Genomic DNA, 27,939 nt, shown 5'->3' with positions numbered 1-27,939 from the left:
GAGGATGGCCCAAGTGCTTGGGCCCTGCACCCAATGGGAGACCAGGAGGAAGCACCTGGCTCCTGGCTTCGGATCAGCACAGTGCGCCAGCTGCAGTGGCCATTGGGGAGTGAACCAATAAAAAAGGAAGACCTTTCTCTCTGTCTCTCTCTCTCTCATGGTCCACTCTGCCTGTCAAAAGAAAAAAGAAAAAAGAAAAAATATTCAAGAGAAAGGTAACAGTGGATGGAAAGGCATGGGAGTTCAAGGAATACAAAGTATTAAGATGCTTGGCTTGGCAGGAAAGAAGATGGGAGTTGGGGGAAGGGCGATGGAGTGGGTAATTGGAAAGAGAAAGTAAGGCAATATCCTACTGGGCCTTGAGAGTGAGAGTCAAGTTCAAATGTTTGGCACTGGGGAGCATTCACTGGCATTAGAGCACAGGCATGTAGGATGATCCTCTAGAGTAATCTCTTCCATCTACATTCTCCTGCCTTTGATAGTAAACATATCTTTTAAAGTTTGCTTCCTAGCTGAAACTGAACACAGACTTCAAGCCATTGAATCACTTTTTTTTTTTTTACCCACCACAAACAGCTCCAGGATGGCATGCATTTGAACAAACCAAAAGTGATTTCACTCTTCTAGTTTTCAGAGCTTTTTGGCTAAATGCAGGGTGAGAAATTCATACCTTTTTCAAGCAGTGTGGGTTCTTTCTCCCAATTCCTCTCATCCATATGGTTCTCTGGAGGTCTTGGAATCTAGCAACGTGTTAGTTCACTGTGCTGAAATCCAAAAAAGACTGCTAAACTGTGAAAGAACATTTGCATTCCAGAGACACTGAAAGAGTTAGTCCACCACCCTTATGCAGCAGCAGGGGGAAAACATCTGTAGGTTCTGACTCCTTCATCTTTCAATGGTTACAGAATGGGAAACCCTACATTTGCTCACTGGGCCTCTTATACCTGGTCTCAACCACTTTTGGCTGGGGTGGGAGGTGGTGTGGAGGCTTTTGAAGTGGTAGGGAGAGGAAGCAAAACATGGAATTAGTTTTGTTTTGTTTTGTTTTGTAGTGTCAGAAAATATTACAGCGCAGATACAATTCAAGGGAATCAAATCACTTCACCATCGTCCCTTTTGGCCCTTCCCGAAGTTCCATTCTCGTGAATGAGTTCTGGAGCTGAGTTTTTGGCGTACATGTTGGTAGTGCTCTATTGGGAAGAAAACCGCACAGTAATAGCCATGATCTTGGCATGTCAGTATGGCCTTCCTAAGCTGTGGTGCTGACTATTGTCTTCCATTGGCAAAAGTATAATTAGAAGGCTTTGTTTTCAACAGAAGCCAAATGATTGCCAAATCTGTTCAACATATCTCTAGAGAATCGAAGTTAGCTCATGGCCCTCTGGCTGTTCTATTTGCCACTCCCAGGAGTTAGAAGCTTAAAGTTTTCCCTTTCTTTTGAAAGAGGATCAAGTTTGGTTCAAACAAGCTTTTCCATCATGCCCTGGAGTACAAGGAGAGACCTTCCATGACCCTCGTTGTTTGGCTCAGACCACTTGTGGCTTGCTATAATTTAGGAAGTAATTGCAATTCATAAAGCCAGGTAGAAAATAAACATCTTGGCAAGGCTGAGTTTGAGGCAGCTCTGAAGGGATCTGACACGTGAGTAGAATGGTATTGGGAACATTTCTAGTCTCTGCTTGCAGATCTTGATTCTAATGGATGATTCATAATAGTTTAATTCTGATCTGAACTGTGCAGGCAGGCAGTCATTACTGTGTCCACACATAGTTGAAAACCTCTTTTTAAAATATTGTTCTATTATGTTGCATTCAGTTACCTTTGTTAAAAGATTTATTTATTTGAAAGATAAAGTTACAGAGAGGCAGAGAGAGAGAGAGATCAATCTTCCATGCACGGGTTCAGTCCCCAGAGGCCAGAGCCAGGCCTTTCCAAAACCAGGAGCCAGGAGCTTCTTCTGGGTCTCTCATGTGGGTGTAGGGCCCCAAAGAATTGGGCCATCTTTGGCTGCTTTGCCAGGAGCATTAGCAGGGAGCTGGATCAGAAGTGGAGCAGCTAGGACTCAAACTGGCACCCATATGGGGTACTGGCACTGCAGGTGGTGACTTACCTGCTGTGCCACAGTGCCAGCCCTGAAAACCTCATTTCTTAAAGCTGGTTTCAGATCTTCCCCTGGATAGGTCAGTTACCTATGCTAGACAATACTGTTAAGTACAAAAAGCATTACCCTACTTACTATGTTGTATGATTAACTTTGGATCATTTATATTCTTGGGGAAATTTGTGGCACAATTTTGTTGAGATGTACATTCTCATTCAGATATGATCAAAGAAATCAAGCACTGGTAGTAGAGACATTAGATGTTAGGTTATTTAGTGTCATCTTTTTTTTTATCATTCAACTGAGGGCATGTTATATCTGAGATGCTGCTCCAGAGGCTGGGAATGCAGTGATGTCTTGAGCATACTGGAGAAATATAAGAAGTAGGCAGGGCAGCAACTAAATGCCATAAGATTGTACCAGGTAGTGATATAAAGACTATGATGGAAGTAGCAAGGTAAGAAGATAAAGTCTGGCTCAGGAGAGGGCATTGCTTAAATAGGGTGGTGACAGTAGTCCATCTGAGGATGGTGATGAAATTCCAGGCATACCTATGGGAGTAGGTGCTATTAAGTGAATCTTTGGAGTAGTCCCAAATGATCATTCTTCCACCTAATCAGAGATGTATTGAGCTCTTTCTATGTGCCAGGCGTTGTTCTGGAAGTGGGATGAAGCTGTGAGCAAGACAAAGAACCTTACCCTGTTGAAGGTTTTGTTCAGTCCTCAACCCAGCGAGGGAACCAAGAGGTCTAGTAACTTCAAATCCCTGTTTCACAGGTGAAGGAATGAGGTTTGGAGAGGAAATGCTTTGTGCAGGCCTCTCTGCTGCTGGCTGCCCTTGGCTTTTTGTTCATTTCTCTTTGTCACTGAACCATGCAGGGTCTCCATAAACATCTAGTTCAACAATTCCAATTTCAAACAGTGCCAGGGTTAGGACCATGACCCAGAGATCAATCTTTTTCCCCCTTTGAGGCCTGTTGTCTACTCTGAATTAAAAACAGCATTATTGAGGGTTGTTGAGAGGTGCTTCATAGACAAAAACATCAGGGCCTTATTTGGGCATTGATTATCGCTAAGAAAAAGGACTCTACTATGTGTATCTCTGGCAAACTATGCACTCTGAAACTTCTGTGTGCACATCCTAAATTTTTTATTACATATGCCAAGCATATAAACAAAAGTAGCATAAAAAGAAAAAATATGTTGGAAACAACAAAAATCAAAGGACAAAAATATTTTTTGCAAACTCAACAGTCAAGGGACTTTGGGTACCTCTGTGTGAATGTTATGACGGATGAATGTCTGTCCTTGTCTAGTAATAAGTAGTAGAAATTAGGCTCAGTTGATTAGTCAGTGATTGATGAACCATGACTCGGGGTCAGTTCTCACTGGGAATGGTAATTCTTCCCAGATAATAGAACATCATAACAGTAATCTCCATATCTCTTTAGATTCTTCAAGAGTGCCTCTCACGTTTCTTAGCTCTTTTTTTCCCTCAATTCTGGGAAGTATAGGATAAAATATTTACTATCTTACTCTGTAAATAATAAAATTGAAAATCAAATGGTTTAGCAAATCTTGTTCAAAGTGCAATGAAATGCCAGCTATTGTGGAAAGTAACTGCTTCAGCGGAACTGGTCTGAACATCTATTAAGAAATCAGTTGACAAGTTGCCGATAGCAGGAACTAGGAAAGCTGAACCTAAGACATTGACCTACCATGTGCCTGAGGATAAGATTAGCCCCTCTAAATCCTTAGGCAGAGGGCACCCCTGTGTATCAGTGTGTGATATCTTGTTTTGACACTTGCAAAACAGAACCTAATGGTTTTTCATTGTAAATCATTGTTAATTTTGCCATAGTCTTGTTAACCAAGGCCAGAACACCGAAGAGATATTTTGGTACTCCAAAAAGGATACAACATGAGGTTGTGGGGTTGCATAGATCTACATCACCAGGATTCTGAACTCAGCTCTGTCACTAGATAGTATAAGACATTAAGCAAGTCAGCTTCCCTGAAGGCACTATCCTTAGGGTGTAAGGTAAGAGGATTGGACTAACAGGATGAATTCAGTACTTTGTTCAAGCTCAACCAAACTGCGTATGTATAAGACAGTGGAGGTAGAGGTATACTAATGATCAGTAAATTGCCATTGTATAAAACTAGAAAGATATCAGAGACACCTGGAATTAGAGGATAGTGTGAAATAGAAACGTGAGCCTTTGTTTTGGGACTTTGCTGACCACACTTAGAGCCATGTGGCATAGAATCAGCATGAGAATTCTGCCATTCTACCCATTGCTCCAGACTGCTGTGGAGATTGGTGTGATGATACCAAGTTGAGATGTCAGTTTCTGTTCATCAGGTGTGTAAAGAAAGGCAAATCACTTTTATGAAAAACAAATGTATAATTTAGGTCATAATAATGTCTGCATAGAAGAACAACTTTTCCACAAAATTCCTAGCAAACAGGAGGAAAACCTCTTAGGAATCTGAAGGCATTTTACATTACAATATTATCTGGTAATCTGAGAGTGTTGGATCAGGATCCTTAGATAATCCATTTAATTAAAAAAATAGAGATAAAATATAAGAGAATTGAAGGTAAAGGAAATAAAAATACAGAAATGTACTGGCTATGCATAGTATTTCAATTAAGTTATCAAGAGAAGTGCAGGCATTGTGATACAGCAAGTTGAGCCACTGCTTGGGATGCCAACATCCCAAATCAGAGTGCCTAGGACAGAGTATTGCCTCTGTCTCAAATCTAGCTTTCTGTTAATGCACCTGAGAGGTATCAGATGGTGGAGAAACTACTGAAGTACTGAGTCTGCCACTCACATGGGAGATTGGGATGGAAGTTCCAGGCTCCTGGCTTTAGCTTTGCCCAGCCCACAGTGTTATGGACATTTGGGGAGTAAGCCACAAGGTAGAATATCCCTCGCTTCCATCTCCCACCCTCTGTGTCACTCTGCCTTTCAAATAAATAAAAGTAAGCACTTTGAAAAATAATTAAGGGGTGCCAAGTTAATTTAATATATTTCCTAATCCCTTAGAGTATGCAAGGGAAATTATATAAAACTAACATTTATTTTACAGCCAAGCACTGAGTACTTACTTTCATATATGTGATCTCATTTAATCCTCCCAACACTACAATGTATACATTTTTAATCGTTTAGTAGGTGAAGAAACCAAAGTCCAGAAAAGTCAAGAAAACTGCCTAGACTTTTGAATCCGAGTCTCCTGAATTTGTCACTAATTCTTTTACTGTATATGATAGATTCCTGAGTTAGTAAGTTGTAACAAGGCTGAACATTCCTTTGACTTAGTTTGCAATGAAAGCAATTCTATTCTTTTTGTTCATCTCATGACAGTCTCAGTGGAATTCTGTGATCTTTTAATTTTGGCCCTGGCATGAAGGCCTAACCTACAATCATTAGGTATCATCCTCTCTGCCCTCCCCCAACCTTATATTTCTCAGAGATTATAACACATTCAAGAGGCGTTTTGGGAGACCTAGCACATTTTATGGTAAACACATACACACACACACCACAGCACTTCTTTAGGCCTTAAGGTAGAAATAAATTAAATGTCCTTTAATCAAGATTTTTTTTTGTGACTAAAACTCGGACCATAAACCCAACTCTAGTGTTTAAGTATAAACATCATAATTTACTTTCTGTCTGAAGAATGTGATTGTGGCTCTCGGCAAAAAGGAATACAATGGCCCAATTGTCCTAATCATTTTGTACTTTCTGTTGGCTTTTTTCTTATGGTTTCAGGATATTTTTCTTAATTTTGAAACCAGCTTACATAGCACATATATGAGTAGAAAATTCTGGGGGCCAGCGCTGTGGCACACTGGTTTAACGCCATGACCCGAAGCTCTGGCATCCCATATGGATGCCTGTTCCAGACCCAGCTGCTCCACTTCCCATCCAGCTCTCTTCTATGGCTTGGGAAAGCAATAGAGGATGGTCAAAGTCCTTGGGCCCCTGCACCCACGTGGGAGACCTGGAGAAAGCTCTTGGCTCCTGATCAGCACAGCTCCGGCCATTGTGGCCAGCTGGGGAGTGAACCATTGGATAGAGGACCTCTCTCTCTCTCTCTCTGCCTTTCCTCTCTGTGTAACTCTAACTTTCAAATAAATAAATAAATCTTTTGTTTTTTAAAGAAAATTCTTGAAGAAATTTTTTCTGAACTCTGTGTTAATATGTACACTTTTGTGTACTTGTTTGATACATAGATGTTCATGTCAAACAATAGTGAGCTGCCCTTTACCAGTGCTGCCCAATATGTAATTTTATGACAACATTATACCTGTGAAATGAATTTTGTTTCATGGCAGGCCTGAGACTCCTCTCCAAAAAGATTGAATAACAAAGACTCTTGTTATAAAACATCAATTCCAAAGTGTATTAAAATTCCACAACATGTTAAAGCACTTTTTTTAACTGCTACATCAATCCCACTTAGAATAGAGTTCTAGTGTCATAAACCCCAGAATCTTGCCTGCTCTCAATTTGTAAATAACTTCTCTGTTCTGTCTCCATCATGCATTACTCATGCCCCTATAATGCCTTGAATCAGTTGTTTATAGAATGTCTACCTCTCTATGTTGGAAATTTCTAAAGCAAGGATGGTGTCTTTGTCTTCTTTGCCTTCCTCCCTCCACCCAATACATTGAATACTTTGTTCCCCTCTTTTAGCTTTCTGCTGTGTTAGAATAAATGGAGAGGCAGCTTTGCTCTTCAGAGGGTCACATGAAAAGTTTGTTTAAAGTGAATATGTAAGAGCTGAGGCAATATAAGTACTGGATGCAAAGAGTTGTACTCAGAAAGTTGTCAGAAATGAAGAATTAAAAAAGGAAAGTTGAACTTCTCTGTTGAATTCCCAGTTTTGTGTTCCATAGCTGTCATTTTTCTTGCCATCCATAAGCAGACACCTAGATGGAGTCCGTGTCCTAGCTGTTGAGAATAGTGCTGCAATAAGCATACAAGTACAGCTGTCTCTGACATACTGGGAAATCAAAACCTTTTGAGCATGACGTGACACAACAAATACAAGTGCTCCACTTGACTTCGTGCGATGGCTCAAAATGCAGGCTCAATAAAATATTGTATAAAATTACCTTTAGGCTACAGATTTAAGGTATATGTGAAACATATATGGATGTTATGTTTAGACTTGGATCCTTTCTCTAAGATATCTCATTATATATATGCAAATATTCCAAAATCAAAAAAAGAACCTGAAATCTAAAACACTTCTCATCCAAGTATTTCAGATAAGGAATACGCAATTTGTGCTTAAATTCAAATAATGGCACTGGCATTTCGAGAGAAATGTGTTGAGTCATAGCCCTATTCTCTTCATGGTACCACATTGCCATTCTGTTGAGAACAACTGCACTTGAACCAATCTCAGCTTTTTGCACTTCACAGTTCATGCAGATAATAATGGCTGGAATTCATTCAGCACACTGGAGTAAGTAGATGAGTCTTCTCTTGGCCCAAGACAAACACTTCAGGGCTCTGAAACCTCTCACAGCCCCTAATCCTTACAAATATGGTGCACTTGAAATACATGTCTTTTTTTTTTTAAGATTTATTTGAAAGACAGAATTACAGAGAGAGACAGAGACACAGAGAGAGAGAGAGAGGAGAGAGAATCTTCCATCCACTGGGTCACTCCCCTAAATGACCACAGTAACCAGGGCTGGGGCAGTTTGATGCCAGAAGCCAGGAGATTCATCCTGTTTCCCATGTGGGTGCAGGGGCCCAAGCACTTGGGTCTTCTTTCACTGCTCTCCCAGGGCATTAGCAGACAGCTGGATCAGAAGTAGAGAGAAGAACTCAAAGCAGCATCCTTATGGGATGCCTGTACTCTGGGCAGAGGCTTTACTCACTATGCCACAGTTCCGGCCCCTGAAATATATTGTGTCTTAACTTGCCAGTTGGCTTGGGACTAGAGAATTATTATTCATGGTTAAATAAAATAACTATTTTATATTAAGTACTTAACTCAGTGTTTATTAATTCACCATCTAGCCAGTATCTGTGAAACATCAATATTATGCAAGCATACTGTTATAAATGCCAGAGACCCAACAATGAGGTTTTTTTTTTCATCTTTCTCTGTAGAAGTTTGGGAGACAAACTATCTTAAGATCTCAGTAGGTTTCAAGATAGTAAGCCTGAATGCCTTCTATTTGTGATATAGTTTGTCTGCTACAATGCAGAATGAATGTAATGTGATGTAGCAGAGGGATTCTCACTGTACTGTGAAGTCAGGGACATGTGTTCTACCTCTGTAGCTGCCTCTAGTTGGCTTTTGCTATCCATGCCTTGAAAAAGTGGTCTTTGGACTAGAGTCGTGGTTTTGAAAGTGCACATTGTGGGTCCCCCACAGGCTCATCCTTTTACTCTCTTTATCCAGAAGTGACTTGGAACTCTTTTGGATATGCTTCCTTAATAATAAATTGTTTGCTTGAATGAATGATGATGGGATAGGAAGCAAGAATGGAGAGTTAAAAATTCCTGTGCCAGAGTAACTTCTAAGGACTTTTCCAGATCTAACACTTTGTCTTAACAAGATCAAAACTGTATCTAGAACATGAGATGTCACCCCTTATCTTTCCAAGAGTCCTTCCTAGTTTGCAATGTTGCTTTTGTACCTAGAAAAAGTAAAGACTAAATCTAAGATCACATTTTTGAAATGAAAATTTTAACATTTCTAAATGGCAACAGTCACTTTGTCATCTGAATCTTCACTTATATCTCTTTATTTAAAATACTTAACATTGAATACTTTTATATGCCTATGTAATATACAAATTATAGTAATAGTCTATTTTCTTTATCACCTCACTAGTAGTTTGTTACGTGTTTACTTCATTAATATTCATCTAGTTCCTCCAGCTCTTCTGTGAATTAGAAAAGTTATTTCTGCAATATCCAAGGATATAAATGATACAACCAGATTGTAGCTCTAATTTAAAAACAGTTGCATTGGGGAGTTTAGATTTGTGAGTTTATTTTTTATATCATTTAACTTCTTTAAGATTTATTTATTTATTTGAAAGGCATAGTTAGAGAGAGAGAGATCCTTCCATTCTCTGGTTCACTCTCCAAATGGCCACAACAGCCAGTGTTGTGCCTGGCCAAAGCCAAGAGCTTCTTCCAGATCTCCCACGTGGGTACAGTGGCCCACATACTTGGCCATCTTCTGCTGCTTTCCCAAGTGCACTCCACTTTCAGTGGAGTAACTGCCTAAAGCATTTTCTGAAAACAAATCCTGAAACAGTACAAAATAATAATAATAATGCTTAGATTCTTTGTTATGCTTAGTCTATAAGGCTCCTCACAGCTGGTAAGCAGTTCCTCACTGTATGTTGTGAGTTATGTAGGCCAGGGCCAAGGATGTTCAATGTTGTGGGTGCTTTGATGTGCTACCCCAACGCATCTGTAAGCGTGAGGTTCTTATTCCCTCAACTGCTGGAAGTGTTGATGGGCAACTAGTTGAGTCCCTTCCTGGTAACTACCTTCAAGTGAAGGGGACCTGGTTGCCCAAGATCACCCCTTCTTTTTGGAGACAGCCCATATCTATTGATTGTAGATGTAGAGATATAAGGCCTTACCCTCCAGCATGAAGAAATATGGCATACAGAAAGGCCTTTGTTATAACCATAGTGCAGCTTGTCTTTCTGCCCAGGTACTTCCTACAGCTCCCCAGGTGATTCAAGGATACTCTTTGATATCTTCAAGTATTCCAATCTTTGTTTCAGAATCTGTCCAAGGAAACCAAACCTCTAACTTTGATTCCTTGTAGGAAGGGAGGAGTTATTCTGGTCATGGAGGTTGACATAAACCACTAAGTCAAGTACATTGTATTCATGTCATAAGAGAAGTGTCATCAATCTTATGGGAGTGCAGGAAATGACTTATTTTGCTTATAGCATAACAGAGAATTAGGAATGACATGTGAGCTTCACTTTAAGAATGAATGGGCATTATCCAGGTAAATTAAAAGGTGGGAGGTAGTCTTGGCTTGTCAAAGAATGTCACTTGTTAAGGATACGGCACAGAGCCCAGTGTCATGGCTAGAATGTATCATCCAGAGGGTAGAGCAGTGGAGATGGATCAGGAGCCAGGTTGCAAAGCGCTCCACTGAGGTGGAACATTCTTAAGCTGGAACGTACTTTTCCTCTTGTCCCTGTCTCCCTGTCTGTCCAGCATGGCAGCCCTAGTCCACGTGCAAGGCGTGACTTCAAGAGACACACTTAGGGAGATCCTTCTTCTTACTTGCGTGAAGACTTTCTATTTCCTTCAAAACTGAATTTTTATTAACCATTTATCACTTCAGAAAAGCTTAATGTTTATATTTTTAGGAGTATACCTTTTTGTCTGGCTTAAAAAGAACCATGTGTAAGAAGGTACAAAGATCTCCAACTATGGTGCTTGAAATTCTATCACTGGCAGTTTCTCAAATTATAATTGAGGAGACAGAGTAGAGTAATATAGTCCAGGTTTCTAACAGATGAGCTCCTTTTTCAAACTTCCAATAAAGGATTATCCAGTTGTTTCTATATCTCTAATCATGGGAGCATTGACCTTTCCTTGTGTTATTAATTCTGATATATCACAGAGTGGGATAAAATTACAGAGTTGGAATTGATCTTCATTTTACAGTTGAGAAAACTGAGGTCTAGGAAGAAAAAAATATACAGTGGACTTATATAGATTTTTTAAAGATTTATTTATATAATTTGAAAGGCAGAATTACAGAGAGAGAGGGAGGAAGGCAGAGAGATAAGGGAGGGGTCATCCATCCACTAGAGTTCACTTCCCAAATGGCCACAATGGCTGGAGCTGGGCCAAGCCAAAGCTAGGAGTCTGGAACTGTGACTCTGTCTCCCACATGAGTGGCAGGGATCCAAGTTCTTGGGCCATCTTCCACTGCTTGGAGCTGGATTGGAAGTGGAGCAGCTGAAACTTGAACCTGTGCTCATATGGGATGCCGATGCTGAAAGTGGTAGATTCACCTGCTACACCCCCCAACACTATCCCTATACATTAGATATTGCCAAAGCCAAAAGGACAATTCATATTCCTCCTCTAGCAACTTCCACTCTGTGCAACGCCATCATGAATTTGGCAGATCCCTCTGTGAATTACTGTGAATCAAGAAATGGGAGTGTTACTCCTACCTGCCCCTCGTGAATTCCAAGTCCAACTTGTCAGTTCAAGTTTGTGCTCACCTGAGAAATGGGACTGTAGTACCAGCTCCTCCCCAACACTGTGAGGTCTTAAGGTGTGTTGTATGTTTCTGTGTCCCCGACAGAGACTAAAAAATATGCCCTCCATCATTTACTAGCCCAAGCTGCTAAGAGACTACAACATTCATTTCCTGATTTGGGGGCATTTTATAACAGCCTCATTCTGGATATATTTTACATCATTTTCCTTTGCAATACTTTGTTCAGATTACCTGTTCTTTGAACAGAGTTTCCATAGACTATAAACTCTTTTCCTTAGAAACTTGACTAAACCTTATTCATTGCTGCTAGGTTTCAGTAAATGAGCTGAATCTTGCAGCCAAGCCTCAGTGCAAACAAAAACATTTTCTGGTCAAGCATTTTCTGGTTTGTTCAACTCCATTACAGAGCAGTCTTTAAAAAAAAAAAAAGTTAAAACCCACAAAGGAGCAAAACACAAGGCCTGGGAAGACAATTTCCAGCCGCATTAGCTCAGCTCGTCCGGGTAGAAAAGCAGTAGGGCCCTTCTGTGCCAGACCGTCTTCGTCATCATCGCCAGACTCTCATCCTATGCGTGTCTGCTATTTTAATTTCACCACTTCAGAATGGAGGAAGAAAATAGGTTAATAGTTTCCATGAGTTTAGACTGTGACCAGAGGCATGCTAAGCAATTTCAGAACCTCAGGCAACCACAGTTTTAGGGGAGGATGATGATGGATTTACCAATTCATCTTGGAATGGATTCCAGAGCCAGGGAGTCAGGCCAGCGCTGTGCTGCCAGGGTGGGATGTAAACAGTATTCCTTCATTCATTCTTTTGCACACATTTATCCCTGGCTTATTTTTATTCCATTGCAATATGGGACAGAAAAATACATTCTTCAGCCTCACTTCTTTCCCTTAATGAAGTTACAGTAAAGGAAATAAACATATGCACAGATCATTTCAATGAAGTGTACACTGTGAATGTTGTAAGAGAAGTGTTCAGGAATGGGAAATACTGGGGCCATCGAGGAAGGCTGCACTGCCTCTGACCTGTCCCTTGGAATGGCAAAATGGCAAAATGTATTTCATCTGTGCATTGGCCAAGGCACAGAAGTATGGATGTTTCTCACAGGTTTCAACAAGAGTGAACAGCCTGGGGTGCTAGAAGCTAAGCCTAGAGAGGGAAGTTGAGTTTTATGTAAGGAATTATCTCTTATGAACATCACAGTGCCATGACATTTTTGTTATCAGGAAAGGTATTTTGTCACATCTGTGTTTTTTGGAAAGGAGATACTGGGTCAGTTTGGGAGCAAATAACAGTAGGAGAAATGCAACCAGTGGAGGAAATTCAGACGCCATTGCTTTAAGTCCCATCAGAACACCAGTTAGGTACATACAGGCACATCTTACCTCACAGGCATTCAAAGATTCTCTCTATAAAAATACATCTGCCCCTTAATTTCTACATCTCATCCAGTCCTACATCTTCCTAACTAGATGCCCATCCTAGGTTTTTCCAAACGGAAACCCCATGAGTCAGGCCACAAAGTTTGGTGGTACATTGCTTGGTAAGAGCATGGGATTCACAGGAAGAATGAAATCCTGGGTCCCAAGTCACTTAATGGAAACCTTTTAAAGGGTGGCACTTTCTTAACGCTTAGCATATTTCTAAAGTCAAGGAAATTAGGAGGGCATGTGGTATAGCAGGTAAAATGCCACTTGGGACACCCAGGTCCCATATCAGTGCACCTGGGTTCCATTCATGGCTGTACTCATAATTGTGGCTTCATGCTAATACACACCCTGGAAGGCAGCAGGTAACAGCTCAATTGGTTGGGTACTTGCCAACCACATGGGAGACTTAGATTGAGTTCCTGGCTCCTTGCTTCAAACTGGCCCAGTAGATATCCATATATTATATTGCTCTCTCTAATAAATAGAAAAACAATTTTTTTAAAAAATAATGTTAGATAAATTGAATTTTTAAATTACTTTTCAAACCCCCCTATGTTCAAGATTTCTATCAAGAGTTTATGGATCCTGGCCGGCGCCGCGGCTCACTAGGCTAATCCTCCGCCTTGCGGCGCCAGCACACCGGGTTCTAGTCCCAGTCGGGGCGCCGGATTCTGTCCCGGTTGCCTCTCTTCCAGGCCAGCTCTCTGCTGTGGCCAGGAAGTGCATTGGAGGATGGCCCAAGTACTTGGGCCCTGCACCCCATGGGAGACCAGGAGAAGTACCTGGCTCCTGCCATCGGATCAGCGCGGTGCACCGGCTGCAGCGCACTGGCTGCGGCGGCCATTGGAGGGTGAACCAACGGCAAAGGAAGACCTTTCTCTCTGTCTCTCTCTCACTGTCCACTCTGCCTGTCAAAATAAAAATAAAAAAAAAAGAGTTTATGGATCCTAAATTCAGAGTAGGTATTTAAATCAGGGCTTTAAATGCTCAGAAGCTTCAATGATTATGTCAGATTCTGATTTGTGTTCTATAGCTAGCATGCTCTGTCTTGGTCAGCATCAGCCAGACCACTCTCTAAAAATTAGGGGCCTTGGTGATCCCACTAAGTCTTTAATGATAAATCAAGTTTTAGGAGTAATAATGAAGTGTCCTACCTGATGTTAAAGTTCAGGGGAATGGGTCAAAACCAGTCCACCAACCATTTTGGTAAATAAAATCTTACTGCAACACAATTGTGTCCATTTGTTTACATGCTATCTATGGCTGCCTTCACCACAAGGGAAAAATAGGTTACAATTAAAACAAATATGCACTATGAAAGATTTTACAGAAATGTGTACCATCACACTGACTGCAGTGGAAATGAACAAGGGTAGGAGTCAGGAAACATATGTCCTCACTCCTGGATTAGCTACCTTCTCCCTGGCTGGCCTTACAAAAGCCACTTGACCCATCTAGTTCCCTTTCCTTTTCTTTTTAATAAAGATTTGAGTTAACTTCAAAAAGTTCATGGAAAGTAGCATTAATAGGTGTTTATTGTAGTGCAAAAGTATTTTGAAATCCATGTATAGTTTTTATCATGGTATACACTTCTCGCTTTTTGAGGTCCCCTCATCTATAATACTCTTCTTCCCCACAGAGTACCATGACATGTTCATGAGTCAATGTGTTTTATGAAAATACTTGTCACACCCACATAGCTTCTTGAGTCCCAGCCTAACATTGATATTTTTTTCTTTCTCTCCATAGAACACCCTGGAGCGATGCAATGTGTGCTCCAAGCCCATCATGGAGCGAATCCTTCGTGCCACAGGGAAGGCCTATCACCCTCACTGCTTCACCTGTGTGATGTGCCACCGCAGCCTGGATGGAATCCCCTTCACTGTGGACGCCGGTGGGCTCATTCATTGCATCGAGGACTTTCACAAGTAGGCAACCTGCTTTGTATCTGTTTTCACTGCCTGGCACCTGGGCCCCACATTTCTCTCTCTCTCTCTCTCTCTCTCTCTGGCACCTGGGCCCCACATTCTCTCTCTCTCTCTCTCTCTCTCTCTCTCTCTCTCTCTCTCTCTCACACACACACACACACACACACACACAGATGTAGACTCTCAAGGAATAGCAGGACATTAAGACAAGCTTATTGATTCCCCATCCAATGTAGGAATTCAAATCAGGCTATCCATGTGGTCTTCCAGCCTAGCTTCTGCTCAGGGCTTACCTGAGGCTTGCCCATTGCATCTGTGTGGTTCTAATTGTGTAAACAGAGTGTGCATGTTAGAAAGTGGCAGAGTCCTGTGCTAAACATGAACAAGATATGTGACATTAAGCAAATTGCTCAACCTCTCAGAGCTCTTCAACTTTGTCACTAGACCAAGCCCTCCCTGAAAACTCTGTGAACTGTGACAACCCAGGGTTCTATCTAGAGCTCACCTCCACGTCGCTGCCACTCCACAGGTAGGAGGTTGTGGAGAATACTCGCAGCACTCTTCCTGGTATAGGCCTCTCTCTTACCTTCAGAGGCAGTGGCATGCCATTGTTGACCTATTCAGGCCTCTCCCCTTACCCAGGTCTTCTTGTTCTTTTGACATTTTCTAATGAAGTGAATAAAGGCAGTCTTGTGCCACCTCTAGAAGAGGCATAGAAAGTAGAGCCCCTAGATCAGGGCCGTTTACTCTCATGGACCAGGAAAAATATGTCCCTCTTTCCTCTAATATAGATGGAATTTTTATGAAGATAATTATATAGTTTTAAGGGCTATGTGAATACTCTGATGGGATCTGTGAATGGTTGACACAAAGGTTTCTGGCTTAAATTTGCTGGGAACTGGCTTTGAGAATATTTTGTAAGGCTACCAATGAGGGGAAGCTCGTATTGCCCACCTCCTTGGGGATGGCCTCCAAATGTGCTGTCTTATGGGTTAAGTTTTCACCTCTCTATTGACTGGCAACCAGGAGGTACTTTCCACGAGCAGTTTGGCGACCTGAGACTCATGTTTAAGAAATGAATTCCTTGACCACCTTCCAAGAAGCAAAGAAAGTGAAAACCTCACCAAAAGACATGAGACTAAAGGAATTTATGAAAACAAACCCAAAGGTAGAAATTCTCAACCTGAATTAGACAAGGAAAGGCTCACTTTTAAAGGGCAGTCACAGCATAAATTGTTCTTCACGTTATTGATATTTTTAGAATGTAATTACACATGGAAAAAAAAAACCTGCATCTATTTAAGGGAAGTGAAAAGATACCAACAGAGAGTGTGTTTCTATCACTGCTTCTCTCCTCTCTTAGACTTACACTAATCCAAGAAAGACTGATAGATATAATCAGAGCACACATGTTTCTGTTGCTGGAAAAGACTGATAAATTACACCCCTCAATTAAAACAGGAAATCAGTTCTGACAAATGTAAGTTTATATCCATGCCATTTATCTTTCATTTCTAGGGGTGGGGAGCATAATTAGAGACTTGCGACTAGTGACATAAGTGTGTGGGTCTGAAAGCTCCAAAAAAGCAGACTTGAGCAACTGAAAAGGAAAAAAAATCTCAAGCCCCAGCTATCCCCATCACTAGTCCAACGCATGTTAAAATATAAATTATTTTTTAAAAATAAGGTTGTCTGCATGATTGACAGATATGTAGCAAGGGAAGCTTTTTGATCATTTCTCTAGTTCCCAGAGGAAAATGAGAACATTTTACAGAACTTTCTGAGCCTTGAAAGTACTAGAACACAAAGCAGCTAAAGCCTAGTACAGAGTCGGCATTGCAAGGAGAGAGTAGACCAAGGGATACAGCCTCTTTTACCAAACAAATCTTTTGGGCATTGCTTTTGACTCTTCTGAATGAGTCTCCCTCTGTGAGCTTTTAGGGCAGTTTTTATTTATTTCGATTCATTTCCACTTACATCTACAAAGAACCTGCTCTGTGCCAATAACTGTGCTAAGTGCTGACGGAGAGAGATACAAGGAGAGAAATGGTTCTGATATTTTAACAGAGAGGAGTCCCTGTCGGCAAGAAACTTGCCAAGAGGAAGGCAGACAGTGTGTGCAGACATAATGGCAGAGAGGGCCAAATGCCATGAGACAGGCACAAGTTAGGGCTTGCACTGTCAGATTCAGGAGAGATTACTTGGCTGTAGTGTCCCAGCAGGTTTTATGAAAGCAAAATGCAAAGAGTGGGTTAAGTGGAAAACAAGGAGATTCCTAGCAGAGGGAATGTAGGGAATGGCCCATTAGCAAGGTTTCAAAAATAGTAGTCCAGAAGTTTGATACTCAATGTGCAGAAACTTGAGACCTTGCAAATGGGCCATCTCCTCTCTAACTACCTTGTGTACTCTAGCCTCTTGGTGTGAACTCTTCCACAGATGTCATTTTAGATCGCAACCTCAGCTCCTGGACACATGTATTTACACATGCAGTTTCTCCCTTAAGTGATCATCTTTATTATTTTTAAATTGACAAATAAGAAGTATACATCTCTTTGGGGTATAGTATGATGTCTCAATATCTTTATTCACTGTGTATTGATAAACTCAGGATCTTAGGTTATCTATTACTCAACTATCTGTCACTTCTTTGTGAAGAGAAATCAAAATACTCTTCTACCTATTTTCAATTATCACTCTTTTTGTAATGGAACACAAGATTTTGTTCCTCCTGTCTAGCTGTGACATTGTGCCCGTCCACCAATCTCTCCATGTCCACCATGTTCCCCCACCCCGTGGTAACCACTATTCTATCCTAATTTTATGATGTCAGCATTTTTAAATTCCAAAATGAGTTAAATCATGCAACATTTATCTTTCTATGCCCAGCTTCTTTTACTTAGCTGTATGACCTCCCAGTTTATCCATATTGCTACAAATGACAGGATTCTATCCTGTTATGAAAAGTATTCCATTATGTATATACATTTTTGATGAACTCTTCAGTTCATTCCATATTTTGGGTACCTATCAATCAGCTACTCCACTGTTATGGTTAATTTTTGAGGAACCTCCATACTGTTGTCTATAATAACACTAATTACATTCCCACCAACAGGATGAAAGTGTTTCGTTGCCTCCACTTTCTCACCAGCACTTGTTATCTTTTGTGTTTTTGCTAATAGTTATTCTTACTGGAATGAGATGATATCTCATTGTGGTTTTGACATATATTTCTCTGATTAGTGATGCTGAGCACTTTTTCATATACCTGTCAGTCATTCTTAAAGGCCAGACTCAATTATCACCTCCCCTGAGGAGATTTCTCTGACCTCAACCCCTCTGTATCCCCATGTTTTAATTTACATTTCTTTCTCTGTGTTTGATAGAATTCTGTAAACTGCTATAGATAGCACTGACCACAATCTGGCTAGCAATGAAGAAATACACACACACACACAAACACACACACACACAAACACACACACACACGAAATTTTACAGCAAAACCTTAAATAATTGTTACAATAAAATATTCTATATAAGTGAATAAACAAATGCACAAATATGTAGACTGCTTTATCCAGTCTACGCAAGAACCCTTTTTGTATTCCTAGTTAGTTCCAATATAACGAAGAATCCCTGACCCTTTTTGTGAATTGAGAATGCATCCCACTATCTGTGCTTTCTTATCAGGAATACTATGGTCATCTATTTATGTAACCATCATCCTTTTCTTGATTGTAGAAATGTGCTGGGATACAAATGACTAAGATTATCCCTCTCTGACCCTTGAAATGAAATGATGGAAGTATTTTCTCGTACTGCTGCTTTCAGTAGAAAATAATGTCAACTTGTAAAGTGCTTAACAGGGCTTGGCACATGATAAGCACTTAATGCATAGTAACTTTAAGAATCAAAGGCTTTTTCCACCCAATTTATTTTTATTATTATTATGGTCCACTCATTGAGCTGAGCCAAGAAATAGAAGACCTGGAATTTTGGGTCCTCCCAGAACTATAGGCCGAGAAACCAGGTAACCACCTCCTGTACCTTCACATTGCTTTCTCCCATCATAGAAATGACAACAGTGGGTAGGAAAGCCTCCTTACTCAGTGAGAATGCAATTCATATCTTTCCTAAGATGAAGGACCTTGAAATTAAACATAGTGACCAAGCTACATATTTTTATAGAGAAAAATGGCAGATACTTCACTTTGTGGGGGGAAGGCTGAATTTCCTCTTTATGCACCAGTTGAGTGGTTGTTTCTAGAGACTCACTGATGGATCAAAGTCCAGTCCTATCCTTGGGGACCACAATTTAATAGCCCCCAAAGATATGCAGATAATTGTTACTAGTATGGGTAAATTGGACTAAAGAAATGTCATCCTAGAGGAATAAGTCACTCTGTTTGAGGAAGCCTTGTGGATAAGTTGTGAGCAAAAATACTTCTTTCTTCAAAATATACAATTCCAATAGATTTGAGAAAAAGAAAATTTACAATTGATCCGAAAAACTTGTTTATTTCATTACCAGCAACCCAGATTCAAAGATAATCAGGTAGTCCAAAGCAATTTTTTGCCACTGAATATAAACTTCTTGCATAAAATATCAATTATAGCAACTCTGATTACTGCTCCAGTTATACCATGATCCTTTTAGTTTTTCTTTCATAGCAATCAATTGATCTGCTGCTTAATTCATATTTATTTAGATTGCAACCATACAGATGCCTTTTGGGTGCTGCCAGGAAAATTAATATGTACATATAGAGTATAATGTATGTAAAAATGCTTTGACAACCATAGAGTGCTCTGCAAAGTATTAGATTACTATCATTATTTTCTTTTAAGTCTCAGTACAAATAGATAAATTTTAACATCATTAATCTTAAAACCATCACCATGCAAAAAAAATTGCAGTCTTTTTATCTCTTCAGTACTTATCTATGTCCATTTCAAATCATATCTCATTTCACACTTTCACCAATGCAACCCCCAATTTCCAGAAGATACAGATGGACCCACAGCCTATATTTGCAACCTTTTAATATGTTGTGTGTAAAAAAAAATGTTAGGGGTTGTCAGTGATATTGAGAAATACTGTTTGGAATCCAGATTGCTCAATGAGAGGATCTCACCCACCTTAGCCAGGAAAAAGTTTCAGAACAGGAAAGAATCACATTCCAGAAACTTTTCTGAGAAAAAGCTTCAGGAAAGAAGTGACAGGAGCACAGAGGTACCAGCATTGTGGCATAAAGGGTTAAGCTTCCACCTGCAGGGCTAGCATCCCATATGGGTTCCAAATGAGTCCCAGCTCTCAGCTTCCAATCCGTAACTCTGCTAATGCACTTGGGCAAGTAGTGGAGGGTGGCCCAATGTGGGAGACTCGGAAGAAGGACCTGGCCTTGGCCTGGCCCAGCCCTGGCTGTTGCAGCCATTTGAGGAGTTAAACCAGTGGAAGAAAGATGTTTCTCTCTCTCTCTCTCTCTCTCTCTCTGTGTGTGTGTGTGTGTGTGTGTGTCTAGGTAGGTAGCTCTGCCTTTCAAGTTAATAAAATAAATCTGTAAGAAAGAAAAAGAAAAACAGCAGAGAGCAAGAGAAACAAATCATGGTGATACTGCCTCTATGTTGCACTCCTCCTAACCCAGTGCCCTAGCTAGGGAAACGGTATTGCCAGGAAAAGGGTTCTATAGATAAAATATTAGAACCAAGGAGACTGACTGAGGGAAGAACTTGAGTAAGGAAGTGCCAAAATCTACAGTGTAGTGACTCTCTCATGGATACAGCAAGTTCCTGTGGGTTCATATCTAAGTATCAGGCAGAGGAACAAACTGAGAAGACAATGAAGCAAAAAAATTTTATTGGAAAGAGCAGAGAAAAAGCCCCTGGAGAAGCAGCCAGGAGGGGCTTATCAAAGTGATCTGGGGGTCCTATATCCATTGGAAAGTTTGTACAAAGTCCTTTAATAAAAGTGTTTCTTGTGTGGTGAGCTCATCCTGCCTTCTTATCCCCCTTTCCTCCCATTGCTTGGGACTTTTTACAGGACAGAGAATACGTACTATGTTGGTGTATGTCACTGTATTTCCAAGACTGCTCACAGACAACTCTAGCTACTGGCCTTCTGTGTGGCTTTGGCACCAGAGCCTGCCCTCCTCCTGACAAATCAGCAAAATTCTTTCTGTCTCTTTCATTATCATACTCATACAGGCTCAGGCCTGTTTCCCAGCTAGGTAAAGAAAATGTCCCATATTATCGGAGGGGCCACTTTGTTCTCTGTACCTTATTACCATTCCTGCTGTAACTGGCTCCTTTCAAGAAAAACAAGCATGCCGTCCACTGGCACCATCCACAGCACTTCTCCAGTTCCCCTGATGGGGGAAGCCATCTTGCTGGGAAGAGGTAAACAGGAAGTGTCATGACCTTGGGAAAGTCTTACCTACATCAAACAGTCCAAGGGCCATAGCGATTGTTGCCGCAAGCCTCAGTATAACTCCTGCTTGCCTGGCAAGACAAGGGGACATCTCCATTGTGTCTGAAAGCAGCAGAATGTGACTACAGCCATCAAAAGCCCGACTGCAAATAACATCCAACACTCTGGGGAGTAAAGATATTCACCTTTGGAAGCTCATGTCCATTTCAAAGTCACACTACTACCTCTACTAGCTGCTACAGCCTAGACAACTGTTGTTCTTATAGATACTGCTAACACTGATTACCCAGCAGTTACATTTCTGGGCACCTAGAACCAAAGCCAAATCAACAACCCAAGTAATACCTCACATTCTATCTAAGTAAATGAGTCTTTTCCAGTGAAAGCTACTCCATTAACAAGAAGAAGGGGAGGAGGAAGAGAGAAGGAAGGGCAGGAAGGAAGGGAAGGACCAGACTATTATGCCAGATACATACGCAGGCATCAATGTAGGAACACAGGAAACAAGAAGAAAGGAAACCTGACACCTCCAAGATAACAAAATAGTGCTCCAGAAATAGATCTTGATCTGAAGGAAATTATGGAATGCTTGAAAAATAATTCAAACTAATGATCATAAAGAAACTCAATGAGCTACAAGAGAACATGTATCTGGAGGACAAGGTTGTGGAATAACCCAGACAAAAATAAAGAGAAAAGAATTGAAAAGAATAAAGAAAGCCTGTGCAACACAGGGGTTACCATAGAGCAAACTGGTCTTTGTATTATTGGGATGCCTGAAAGAGAGGAGGAGGAACAAAGTGAATGAGAACCTATTAAACAAAATCATAGTTGAAAACTTCCCAAGTCTTGAAAGAGATATGCGCATTCAGATACAAGAAGATCAAAGGATACCAAGCAAAAAAAGATCTTCTCCCATGTATATTGTAATCAAGTTGTCTAAAGTTAAGGACAAGGAGAGAATCCTAAAGACAATAAGAAAAAAGTCAAGTTACATATAAAGGAAAACCAATTAGAATAGCAGACTTCTCAACAAAAACTCTACAGGTCAGAAGAGACTAGAATGATATTCAAGGTCTTGAAAGAAAAAAACCTCCCAACCAAGAATATTATATCCAAGGAAGCTATCCTTTAGAAGTAAAGGTGGAATAAAGAATTCCCCAAACAAGAAAAAACAGAGAAATTACTATCCCAGACCAGCCTTACAAAAAAATCATGAACAGAGGCCTACATTAGAAGTACACATTTATGAAAACAAACGACACTACTAAATTCACTACCAGAATACAATCAGTAACCATTCAATAAAATGACAGCTCTTAGTTCTTATCAGTAATTAACCTTGAATGTAAATAGATTAAACTCCCTAGTCAAAAGATATAGGTTGACTGAATGTTTGAAAAAAAAAGGCCCAACTATATGCTATCTAAAAGAAACTTACTTCATGGATAAAAATACACTTATACTGAAAGTAAAGAACTAGAAAAAGGCATACCATGCAAATGGAAACAAAAATAAAGTGGAAGTAGCTATACTCATATCAGATAAAACAGACTTTAAATCAAAAACTATAAAAAATAAATATGATATATGTTGATAATTCAGCAAGAAGATATAGCAATCATAAATACATACACACATATATAACACAAGACCATTCAGATATAAACAGCAAATATCATTAGACATAAAAGGAGAGAGAGGGCTAGTGTTGTGGCATAGCAGGTAAAGCTGCTGCCTGCAATGCCAGCATCCCAATATGGGCACCAGTTCGAGTCCCAGCTGTTCAACTTCCAATCCAGCCCTCTGCTATGGCCTGGCTTTGGATTGGCCCAAAGTGAACAGCAAATGGAAGACTGACTCTCTCTCTCTCTCTCTCTCTCTCTCTCTGCTTCTCTGTAACTCTGCCTTTCAAATAAATAAATCTTAAAAAACAAGGAGAGAGAGACTGTAATACAATAATAGTGGAGGACTTCAACACTCCATTATCATGAATGAATACCTAATCTATACAGAAAGTCAACAAAGATACATTAAAATTGATCCATACTATTGAACTAGTTCACCCAACAGCTACATAATATATACACTTCTCATCAGCACATGGAACATTTTCTAAGATAGAATGTATATTGGGCCACAAATCAAGTCTCAATATATTTAAAAAGATTGAAATCATATCATGTATTATATCACAAAGAAATAAAACTAGAAATCAATAAGAATATAAAATTTATAAATACATGGAAATTAAAAACATACTTCTGAATGACCAATGGATCATTGAAGAAATTAAAAAGGAAATTAAAAATGTCTTGAAACAAATGAAAATGAAAACATAACACATAAAAACCTGTGGGATACAGCAAAAGCAGTTTAAGAGGGAAGTTTATAGTGGTTATGTGCTTACATTTAAATGTAAATGTAAAAAAGTGGGTCTCATATAAGCAATCTAATAATGCATCTCAAGGTCTTAGAAAAACAAAAACAAACCAAATCCAAATTCACAGGTGAGAAATAATAAGAATCAGAGCAGAAATAAATGATACTGAAAACTTAAAAAATGAAATGCAAAAGATAAACAAAATGAAAAGCTGGAGGGTTTGGGGGAAAGATAAAATAAACAACATTTTGACCAATAATTTGGTCAAATTTTTGACTAATAATTTGGAAAGCCTCAAAGAAACTGATAAACTCCTGTATACATTTAACCTAACAAAATTAAATCAAGAAGTTACAGAAAATCTGAACAGACCCATAACAAATAATGAAATTGAAGCAGTAAATAAAGGTTTCCCATATGAGCCTCACATTATAGCGTAATGGGTTCAGCTGCCACCTGTGACCTGTGGGTGCTGATTCGAGTCCTGGCTGCTACACTACTGATCCAGCTCTCCGCTAAGGCACCTGAGAAAGCAGCAGGAGATGACCCAGTGCTTGGGCTCCTGTACCCACAAGGGAGACCAGGAAGAAACTCCTGGCTTCTGCCTTCAGCTTGGCCTAGCCCCAACCATTGCAACCATTTAGAGAGTGAACCAGCGGGTATAAGATATCTCTCTCTTTCTCCCTCCCTCTCTCCCTCCCTCTCTCCCTCCCTCTCCCTCCCTCTCCCTCTCCCTCCTTCTCCCTCTCTCTTCCTCTCCCTCTCCCTCCCTCTCCCTACCCCTCTCCCTCTCCCTCCCTCTCCCTCTCCCTCTCCCACCCTCTTTCTATAACTCTGCCTTTCAAAAAAGAAGTCTCTCATCAAAGACAAGTCCAGGACCTAATGGCTTTACTACTGAATTCTACAAAGCATTTAAAGAGGAACTAACTCTAATACTTTTCAAACTATCCCAAAATATTGAAAACCTGAAAAATCCTTTATGAGGCCATCATCTCTAATACCAAAACCAAAGAGACAACACAAAAAAATTATAGAATATCCTTGATGAACATAGTTGCAAAAATTCTCAATAAAATGCTACCACACCAAATCCAATACTACATCAAAATGATCATATATCATGATCAAGTGGAATTTACCCCATAAATGCAAGAACTGTTTAATATTCAAAAATCAACAAATGTCATAAATCACATCAACAGGGTGAAAAACAAAAACCATATGATCATCTCAGCAGATGCAGAGAAAGTATTTGAGGAGATTCAATATCCCTTCATAATAATAAAAAAAAAATTCCACAAATTAGTTGTAGAAGAAGTAATACCTTGGCCGGCGCCGCAGCTCACTAGGCTAATCCTCCGCCTTGCGGCGCCGGCACACCGGGTTCTAGTCCCAGTCGGGGCACCGGATTCTGTCCCAGTTGCCCCTCTTCCAGGCCAGCTCTCTGCTGTGGCCAGGGAGTGCAGTGAAGGATGACCCAAGTGCTTGGGCCCTGCACCCCATGGGAGACCAGGATAAGTACCTGGCTCCTGCCATCGGATCAGCGCGGTGTGCCGGCCGCAGCGCACCGGCCGTGGCGGCCATTGGAGGGTGAACCAACGGCAAAGAAGACCTTTCTCTCTGTCTCTCTCTCTCTCTCAATGTCCACTCTGCCTGTCAAAAAAAAAAAAAAGTAATACCTCAAAATTATAAAGGCTCTATATGACAAACCAGCCAATATCATACTATCATACTAAATGGGGAATAGCTGAAAGCATTTTGATTCAGAATCTGGGACAATCTACTTTCACTATTCTTATTCAATATAGTATTGGAAGTATTAGCAGGAGCAATTAGGAAAAAAAATAAAGGGCATAGAAATTGGAAAGGGAAAAGTCAAAATATATATGTTTGCAGATGACATGATGTTATACATGGAAAAACCGAAACAGTCCACCACAAAGTTCTTAGAAATGATAAACCGATTCACTAAAGTCAAAACATATGCAATCAATGTATAAAAATGTAGTGTTATGAACATCAGTAATTGTCTCACTGCAAGAAATATCAAGAAGTCTCATTAACAACAGTACCAAGAAATCAAATATTTATGAACAAATTTAACTGAAGAAGTGAAAAATACTCTGCAATGAAAGTCGTAAAACATTGATGAAAGCAATCATCAAGGACACACCAAAACATGGAAGAATATTCCTTGTTCATGGGTTGGAAGAATTAATATCATTAAAATGTCTGTCTATAGAAATACATCTGTAGATACAGTAATCAAGTTCAATACAATTCAATACAGTTCAATGCAATCCCTATAAAATACCAATGGCATTCTTTACAGAGTGAAAAACTATGTAAAATTTATATGGAATCATAAAGGCCCAGAATAGTTCATGCAATCCTGAGGGGGAAAAAAAAATCAAGGCATCATAATACCTGATTTCAAAGCATACTATAAAGCTATAGTAATTAAAGCCGTATTGTACTGGCAAGAAAACCAGCACATAGATCAATGAAATAGAATAGAGGGGTGAAATTAATCCATGTGCATGCAGCCAACTGATTTTTTTAAAACATTGATTTATTTAAAGGCAGAATAAGTGGAAGAGACAGAAAAAGATCTTCCATCTTCTGGTTCACTCTCCAGATGGCCACAATGGCCAGGATAAGACCAGGCCAAAGTCAGGAGCCAAGAACTCCACCCTAGTCTCCTATACAGGTACCAGGGACCCAAGTAGCTGGGCCGCCTTCCACTGCTTTCCCTGACACATTTGCAGGAAGCTAAAGCAGAAATGGAGCAACAAAGACTGGAACTGGTAGACCAGTTTTGCAGGCCATAGCTTCACCTGCCATATCACATTGCCAGCCCGAGCCCAGCCGATTGTTTTGTGACAAGTTACAGGAACATACATTGGAGAAAAGATAGTCCTTTTGATAAATGGTGCTGACCAAAATGGGTGTGTGTGTGTGTGTGTGTGTGTGTGTATGTATATATATATATATATGTAGATATATATATGTAGAAAAATTAGGTTAGATCCCTTCCTCTCACCAAATGCAAAAATCAACTCAAGATTGTATAAAGACCTAAAATAAGAGCTCAAATGATAAAACTGCTAAAAGAAAACACAGGAGGAACACTTCAAGACATTGGTGTAGGCAGTGATTTTTTGGTTTGTTTGTTTTTGATAAGGCCCCAAAAGTGCAGGCAACAAAAGCAAAGCTAAACAAACAGGATTATATAAGACTCAGAAATTTCTGGACAGCAAAGGAAACAATAGAGTGAAAAAACAACTAACAGTTGGGAAAAATATTTAAACTAATTATCTGAGAAAATATTAATATTCAGAATAGATCAGCAACTCAAAATATCAAAAACAAAAACAACCAATCCACTTAAGAAGTGAGTGGCCAAAAGACCTTGACAGTTCTCAAAAGAATAAATACAAATGGTCAAAAAACATATGAAATTCATTAGCCATCAGGGAAATGCACATCAAAGCCATAATGATGTACCACCTCACCCCATCAGAAGACTATGATAAAAAAGAATCATAAAAGCTGGAAAGCGTGTAAAGAAAGGGGGACTCTTATACACTATTGATGGGAATGTAAATTGATATAGCCACTGTGGGAAACACTATGGTTATTTCTTTAAAAACTAGAAATTAGGAACTTCCATATGGTCCAGCAATGCTTCTACCAGGCTATCCACCTAAATACATGAATTCATTGTATTGAAGTGATACCTGATCCACCATGTTTACAGCAGCACTGTTTACAATGGTCAAACCATGAAGTACCTGATGTGTCCATTAACAGATGAAAGGATTAAGAAAATTTATATTAATGTAATACTGTTCAGCTATAAAATAAAAGAATGAAATCCTGCCATTTGCATCAAAATGGGTGGAAATAGGGGCCTGCACCGTGGCTCACTTGGTTAATCCTCTGCCAGCAGCGCTGGCATCCCATATGGGCACCAGGTTCTAGTCCCAGCTGCTTCTCTTCCAGTCCAGCTCTCTGCTGTGGCCTGGGAAAGCAGTGGAGGATGGCCCAAGTGCTTGAGCCCCTGTACCCGCTTAGGAGATCAGGAAGAAGCACCTGGCTCCTGGCTTTGGATCGGCTTAGTGCCGGCCATGGCGGACATTTGGGGAGTGAACTAATGGAAGGAAGACCTTTCTCTCTCTCTCTCTCTTTCACTGTCTATAACTCTACCTGTCAAATAAATAAATAAATAAAAATGGTTGGAAATGGAGGAAATCCTTTTGAATGAAATAAGCCAGACACAGACAAATACCACACATTCTTCCTTATATATAGGATTTAAGAAGAGAAAGATTCCAAGATGGCTGAATAGGGAAAACATGTGATTTGAGCAGGAGAAGATAGCAAAAAAAAAGCA

The 27,939-nt window shown here is 40.1% G+C and overlaps 1 protein-coding gene across 20 annotated transcripts in view; it reads left to right on the top strand.

Annotated features, from left to right (window-relative positions):
- LPP (LIM domain containing preferred translocation partner in lipoma) overlaps window positions 1-27,939 on the top strand; it is a 727,525-nt gene that overhangs the window by 685,527 nt on the left and 14,059 nt on the right. For all 20 annotated transcript variants that reach the window (XM_070072379.1, XM_051859193.2, XM_051859192.2 and 17 more), the window contains one exon: window positions 14,552-14,730. In XM_070072379.1, the coding sequence (XP_069928480.1) occupies window positions 14,552-14,730 (179 nt within the window). The remainder of the gene's footprint in view (window positions 1-14,551; window positions 14,731-27,939) is intronic.

The sequence above is a fragment of the Oryctolagus cuniculus genome, chromosome 4, assembly GCF_964237555.1.
Source record: "Oryctolagus cuniculus chromosome 4, mOryCun1.1, whole genome shotgun sequence".
NCBI classification, from domain to species: Eukaryota; Metazoa; Chordata; class Mammalia; order Lagomorpha; family Leporidae; genus Oryctolagus; species Oryctolagus cuniculus.
This window is presented reverse-complemented; position numbering and strand designations above follow the sequence as displayed.